This window comes from Salvelinus sp. IW2-2015, linkage group LG14 (genome assembly GCF_002910315.2).
Source record: "Salvelinus sp. IW2-2015 linkage group LG14, ASM291031v2, whole genome shotgun sequence".
Lineage (NCBI taxonomy): Eukaryota > Metazoa > Chordata > Actinopteri > Salmoniformes > Salmonidae > Salvelinus > Salvelinus sp. IW2-2015.
Genome location: NC_036854.1, coordinates 49,529,129 through 49,536,503, shown reverse-complemented (window position 1 = coordinate 49,536,503; position 7,375 = coordinate 49,529,129). Strand labels below are relative to the sequence as shown.

The window sequence follows — 7,375 nt, the reverse complement described above, 5'->3', positions numbered from 1 at the left end:
GCTCTCCCTCCCTCCCTCCACCACTCACTCTCCTCCCTCCACCACTCACTCTCCTCCCCTCCACCACTCACTCTCCTCCCTCCACCACTCACTCTCACTCCCTCTCCACCACTCACTCTCCTCCCTCCACCACTCACTTCTCCTCCCTCCCCTCCCTCCCCTCACCACTCACTCCTCTCCTTCCCTCCCTCCCTCCACCACTCACTCTCCTCCCTCCCTCCCTCCCTCCACCACTCACTCTCCTCCCTCCCTCCCTCCATCCATCACTCTCCTCCCTCCCTCCCTCCCTCCCTCATCACTCACTCTCCTCCCTCCACATCTCCCCCCCAGGTTTTCCTGTGTCTACCCTGAAAGGCTGTGCTCACTGAGCCTGTACTTTGTCAAGGTTTTTCTAAGGTTTTGATCAGTAAACATGGTCAAATAGTTAGCCACAGCATACTGTCGATTTAGGGCCAGATAGCACTGCATTTTGCTTGTCCTGTTTCCCAATAAGCACTGTAGTTTTGTTTTGACTGTGATGGATGTTTTCTGGTGTCAGGGGGAGGAGGGAGGCAGGAATCAAGCTGCATGACAAGCATAATTTGGGGGATTTTCTGCAACGCGTCATGCCAAAGAAAATATCTCCTCAACAAAATAATTGGAATGTCGAGAAGGAGGGCGGACGGTCGCCCGTAAGACGAGCTGAGAAATGAGGCAGAAAGAAGATACCTTTTGTTGCCTTAGTCAGACGAAAGGAAAACACACAAGAGACTAGCGCACAACACACACTTCGGTTGTAGCAGATGAAACGAGATGAAGGAAGTACATTGCATGCAAGAGTATTAGGTTCTCCAGTCAGACTCATAACAGGAGTTCACCTGGTCTGCCTGGTCCACACAGAGCTACTGACTGAACCCCCCCCCCCACACACACAGAGGGTAAAGCAGCTTATTTCACCTGCCGTAGACATCACACATTTCATCTGCATGCCGCTGTGAAATGACTTTCAATGAGCAGCAGCACGACAAAAAAGGCATCCAGGCCAGCTCTGCTATGATAAACATCTGGCCCAGAGCTTTCTTTCCTTTCTTCCCAACATGCACCTGAGCATATCCGGAATTTGATTTATGTCCCCGACGACTGCCAAGCACCTTCGCAGCGGTCTAGTTCAGTAGCTGCCTCGCTCCGGATTTACCTGTGTGTGCGTGCGTTAGGGCTTGTATAAGAAAAAACGGCCTCCGATGTGAATCTGTTCATAAGGGGAACAGGAAGTAAGTCTCTCTCGCCATTATAGCCTACCTCTGATCCCTTTGGCATGGCAGTCTCATCCACCAGCAGATAGAGGATATTCAGCGCCACCAGTAGGACTGAGATGGTCTAGAGAGGAGGAGGAGTTGAGAAACAGAGGGATTTAGCTAAAAAGATTAAGTCAAAGACAAGACAGAACTAATCATCGGTTTGTTTGTCTGTACTCTGCAAAGTGTGTATTCTGTAAGCAGTCCCACACTGCTGCTGTACAACAGGAGCATGTTAAAGAGGCAGACTACTCTACATGGGGGATTCAATCGAAAGCCCAGCTGCTTCAGCGGTGTGACTATTTAGCGGAGCCTTTTCTTTAACACGACCGGGCAAACGATAGGGTGCCATAGGGCTCTGGTCTAAAGGAGTGCACTACATAGGGAATAGGGTGCCATTTGAGATTGCAAACTAAGTTGACCAGGGAGAACTCCCCAGCAGCCACCAAGGCTTTATGCTTCATATGCCATTGGGAAACAGGGGGTGGTTGGTTGGTTGGGGGGCTTTCGTGGGAGTGACTGGCTGCAGTACTATCAATCTGAATACTCACCGTCCCTGTGAGTAGTATTAACATCACAATGGGGTAGAGCAGGTTCTTTTCCCATGCAGACGCTTTCTTCCTCCTCTCTAGGGGAGGGAAGAAGGGAAGGTAGGAGAGAGAGAGAGAGAGAGGATGAGAAAGAAAGACAAAGAAAGAGATGGGGAGAGAGGTCAGAGTTGGGAAACCACCACATTCATTGAGTTCGGGATTCTAACCATTTGGGCAAATACGACCAATACCTCAAATCAATCAAGAGTGAATCACTTACGATATTAAAGACTGTTTTCCTAAACTGTTTCATAAATATATCAAAAAGTGAATAGTGAAACCTCATGGCTTCAGGGTTTATTTATAGAGTTAGTACAACTTGGTTTGGTAAAACATATCGTGAGTGTGGGCACCAACATTATCTGCTCTCTCATCAGGGCCCAGAAGGTAAGTCTTCCTCTTTAATTAGTCTATCTTCCTATATAGAAACAATGACGGAGTACAGATGAAACTGAAAGCTGAGATTGAAATGAACAACTTGATTTATAGGTCTACCTGTTAAAGGATGACAGACCGTGCCGCTACCGATCTGCCTTCTTGTTCTGACATAAATAGATGGTTGCAGAGAATAAGTCTCCAACTTTTAATCGTTCCACACATTGAGAATCTGCCTTATAATAGTATTATGTCAGCATTGATAGCTGCTGAAGACTGACGGAAGAGTACACAACAGCATGGGCCAAGGACAGTAAAGGACATGTGATGTAATGTCCTTTCTGAAATCCCTTTATAACACTGTGGTCCAGTGTCCTTACGACTAGCTTGACTGACTTGCCCTCTATCCTTCTCTCTTACCCCCCCCTCCATCGCTCTCCCTCCCCTTGTGCTAGGCTGGGCGGCCTGTGACGTTTGCCAAGGCTCACTCTATATGCACCCTCCTGCTAAATTAATGACATCACTAAAAGGCTGGGCACAAGATAAAAGTTTGCATCTTGTCTAATATCGTAAGTGCCTTTGTGGCCTCCTCTCCCCCTCCTAACCCCCAAAAGCCTCGGCGTGCACCCACTGTACCTCATTTATAATATCCTAAAAAGCACAGGAAAGAATAATTATCGAGCAGAAATGCTTTGGGACTTGTCCAAATTAAGAAATAAAGACCGAGAGGGAAAAGAAAGGGTCGCCGGCTCTTAGCAATATCTGAAAAGCCTACTTCTTTGTGTGTGTTTCAATGGGGAATTGAACGGGAAGTCCCGAAAGACAGCATCTGTCCATACAAACTAGAATTCGAGTGAAGCATAAAACGCGGCGCCGGAACTCACCCAGTTTACTCCTCTGATCTCGGACGATGTCCAATTCTTTGTTGAGTCGGTGAGCGCTTCCTTGGGAATGAGAGTGAGATGATGTTGACCCTGCGGACATGGAAACAACCACGTCAAAAACGAGGGTCTCGGGGACGTCGTTTTATCAAGCTTCTGACTTGTAGTCCTCCCTCGTTACTCTTTTACACGCCACTCACCCAGGCACCACTTAGTCACTGTGATTAAACTGCCAAGTATCGGACAAAGTTTGTTCACTTGATAAAAATAGGGAGGTTAAATAGACTGCTCGATTAGCTACACGTGATCAATGTCAAAGAATTGCTCATCGTCGGAGAGCAAGTGGTGTCCCTTTAACAGTTAGATTAAGCATTTTGTCACTGTTCACGTAAGTACAGTTATTTCTCCAGAAAAGGTTGAAGTGGGTTTGCACTAAATGCTACAATTAAGAGTGTGTCAACTTGACATATGTATTTTCTTACCTCAACCCTTTATGGCATTTCACTTATTTTACCTGAATGGGTAATCCTGCTTAGTACATAACAACGTGATCTCTCAAACAAGTAAAAAAATATATATATATAATCTTGTGTGTCAGTGCTGTCTAGCGAGCGAACGGGTGCATGCTCCAACTGGTCCCGGGGCTCGGGAGAAGACAGTGAGGGATTCTCCATGAAAACCACAAGGGCAGCTCATTTAAGGCTAATTTATTTTGTTTTACTTCCAGCCATGACATACAGTTTGGAGGCCTCAAAGCCAAGTGGAAGAGTAACCATTTGCATCCCCTGGGGTGATTGGCAGATCAAGACCAATTAGTTCAGTGTTACACTGTTACTAGCGTGCAATAAAAAGTGATCCTTCATCTTTGTTACAGGGGTAAAGAACCAAATCACTTCTATCAAATCTTTTTTCCAGCCCAACTATTATGACACACCCTGTCTGGATGGGCTTTGGGATCCAAAGAGAAAAAAAATAACAAAAAAACGACAGAGTAAATGGAGGGCAACAAAAAATAAATAGAGTGGATCCTGTCTGTGCCCTGCCTAATACCTGTCCCAGGAACGCAGATGGGGAAACTTTGAACCCTCAACCCAAATGCAGTCACGGTGCAACAGGAAATGACACTAGCAGTTCAACAGGACGTGATTTGAGTCGGACACAACATTGAGCCCTGAGGGGCGCCGTGGCTATTCAGCCACAACATATTTCATATAAAATTGCTAATCTATCTGGAGAACGGATCCAAACAAACTCTGCACCCTCACCTTACCACAGTAATCCTTTTATTACACTGACTCCAAACACATTTCAGGCTCCAACTAGACGTGACTATTATTAGGAACATCAACTCATCTGAACACCAACCAAGAACAACATCATTACATGATAAAAAACTAACGCAGGAGATAAAATGCTATTATGCACTTTTCCTTTAAGAAGAGACATCGCTCAAGCAAAAGTAAGCAGAGTAGACAGCACCCCCCTCCCCCCCCCCAAAAAAAGAAAAGAGTTCCAGAGTTAGTGCACGTACAGACGCTGCTACATGTTTCGAAAAATAATTTCACTTTCCAACCTTCACCATAGCTTAGCGATTACGTCACCTAGCATTATGCTAAGCAGCATGCTGAGGTGACGGACGGCGGCGTCGGCAAGATCATCGTGCCGCATAGCATCTGGACCAGAGTACGCGGCTGCTGCCTCGCAACACACCGCGCGAACCAGAGTGGCTAGCGAGCCTCAGACACATACTTCACATCCACATTGTAGTCATTTAGCAGACACTCTTTTCCAGACCGACTTACAAGAGCAATTAAGGGTTAAGTGCCTTGCTCAAGGGCACAGGCAGATTTTCCCACCTAGTCGGCTCGGGGATTCGAACCAGCGACCTTTCAGTTAACCGCCGGCAACCTTCTTAACCACTAGGCTGCCTGTCTCCTATTGTTACGTCGCCCTCGCGCCTAATATCAACCGTCTCTGAAGATGTGGCATGAGGTACAAAATGAAACCCATCCTTGTTACTCTCAATGGAACGCCGTCAAACTACATAGACCTAAGCATTGACACCAAAGTACGGGAAATAAAGCTTTGAAAAAGGGGAGAATTTGATATCTTAATCCATTGTCAAGACATTGTGCCATATCACTTGTAGTCTAACGTGCACAATCAATTTCCTCAAAATGACCAAACACACTTCATTAATCCGAATGCCCCAAACTGCAATAACTTAACGAAAGATGGGTCCAAATATGATCTCCTTTCTCTTGAAGTGTACACTCGTTCACTACTTCCCACAAATCAAAAATCATTGCCTAGGAGGGGAGTTTCTGCCTTATTTCTTATACTGATTTCAAATCAGTAAAGGGAAGTGAACAAGTGCATACTTTGGGAGGAAGGAGAGATAATTGGGACGTAGGTAGCTAGACTCTCTCAATAAAATAGGCTATAGCATAGCAAACAGGGACACCTGGTGGAGGGGTTGTACCAAATCAGATTGCACCATTTTGTCAGGCCAGTGTAAACTACGCATACGTAAAATGATCCTGACATCAATGACAGGCAGTTCAACCTTGTACATACGCAACACATTTTAAAAAGGACAAGCTTGCCTTCCCATGACTGGCCAGGTAGTCAGATCTGATATTTTAATGAGCGTGCCACTGCGTGTCTACCGGCGGTTCGTACGGTCCTATCAAACCTATCGCAGAGTAAACATACACACACAGCCACTCAGCCGGAATAACCCACCGCTCATTCCCATCTAGAGCAAACAAACAAATCCTAAATGTAATTGCACAAAGAAGAGACGCAAACTCAAAACCCCCCCGAAGAGTAAATCTACATCAACACAATCCATTGACTCCACTTAATAATCCCAAACAGCAAACAAACAAAAGATTAACGAGAGAGGTCTAATCTACGGGATGTCGGGCGAGGGATGCAGAGGACACAGGCCAAGCGAGGAGAGGACATTGGGCGCTTGTGGAGTGTGTCCTGTGAACTATCCCTGAACCTCTTCCTTCTTCTCCCCTTCTCGGGAAAGATCAGAGGGAACCTCAGCCTCCACTCGTACCCTCAGAGTTTCACCCGAGTGTGTGTGTGTGTGTGTGGCGACCCCCCCCCCCCCAAAGAAATTCTGGGATTCCCGATAAGGCGACACGGATCTCGCTACTCAACGCCTGAGCGAGAGCTCTTTTCCCATCCTGCTCAGCCCGATGATAAGGAACAGATTATACTTATTTTATCAGGTGTTCAAAGCACCAGCGTTTGGCGTAAGCCCTAGGACACCAAGCAGCTAAAGAGAAGGCCTATTGAGAGGAGGAGCGGCGTAGCGTTTGAAAACAGCGGTATCAGCCCAAGCCATCTCCCGTACCTCCCTGGTTTGTAAAGACACTCATCCTCTTCATTTACTTGCATCTGTACACTTGGTTGCGTGCTTGACTTGATATTAAAGTATGTTTGGCAGTACTCTCAAATACTTCCTGCTTTGAGGGATTCCTCAACACTAAAGGAAGGAATCTGGGAACAGTGGCGGTAGATAAAAAAGGCAATGCAGGCAGGTTGACAAATTGTGTATTTTACTGAGCAACTTCCCTAAACCTGAGCCTTTCCTGGGGAATCAGAGTCCACCGTACTTAGACTACTACTAACTAGGCTATAGTTTATCAACATCTAATACACCACCATCAGAATCACAAATGCCACCATATTCCCTACACAGCGCTGTTTTTGAACAGGGCCCATAGGGCACTAAAGAGGGCATAGTGTGCCATTTGAGACACAACCATTGTCCAGGATGATTTACATTCCCTCCTAATGAGGGGCCGGTAATTACCAGTCTGGGGCTTGAGATCAAATGAGGAAATCACCTGGCCAGTAGTGACAGTGTGGCGTGTGCTCAGACTTCTTAAATTGACTCTTAAACTCTCCACCAACGCAATTTATGGTCTCCGACCATGGCAGCTGCAGCATGTCCTTGAGAGAGAGACATGGAGCGCGAGAGAGACATGGAGCGTGAGAGAGTACGACAGAGAGAGAGCGAGAGGGCGAGAGAGAGCGAGAGAGAGCGAGAGGGCGAGAGAGAGCGAGAGAGGGAGCGGGCGAGAGAGAGAGAGCGAGCGGGCGAGAGAGCGAGCGGGCGAGAGAGCGAGAGAGAATGAGCTCAAGAGAGAGAACGAGCGCGAGAGCGCGAGAGCACGAGAGAGAACGAGAGAGAACGAGAAAGAGAGAGAGAACGAGAGAGAGAACGAGAGAGAGA

General features: G+C 46.8%; 1 protein-coding gene across 2 annotated transcripts in view; it reads right to left on the bottom strand.

The window, feature by feature from the left end:
* The window catches only part of LOC111973151 (limb region 1 protein homolog), a 211,260-nt gene that overhangs the window by 25,770 nt on the left and 178,115 nt on the right, over positions 1-7,375 (bottom strand). For both annotated transcript variants that reach the window (XM_070446715.1, XM_070446716.1), the window contains 2 exons: positions 3,124-3,213; positions 1,826-1,902 (listed from right to left, as the gene is read on the bottom strand). In XM_070446715.1, the coding sequence (XP_070302816.1) occupies positions 1,826-1,902; positions 3,124-3,213 (167 nt within the window). The remainder of the gene's footprint in view (positions 1-1,825; positions 1,903-3,123; positions 3,214-7,375) is intronic.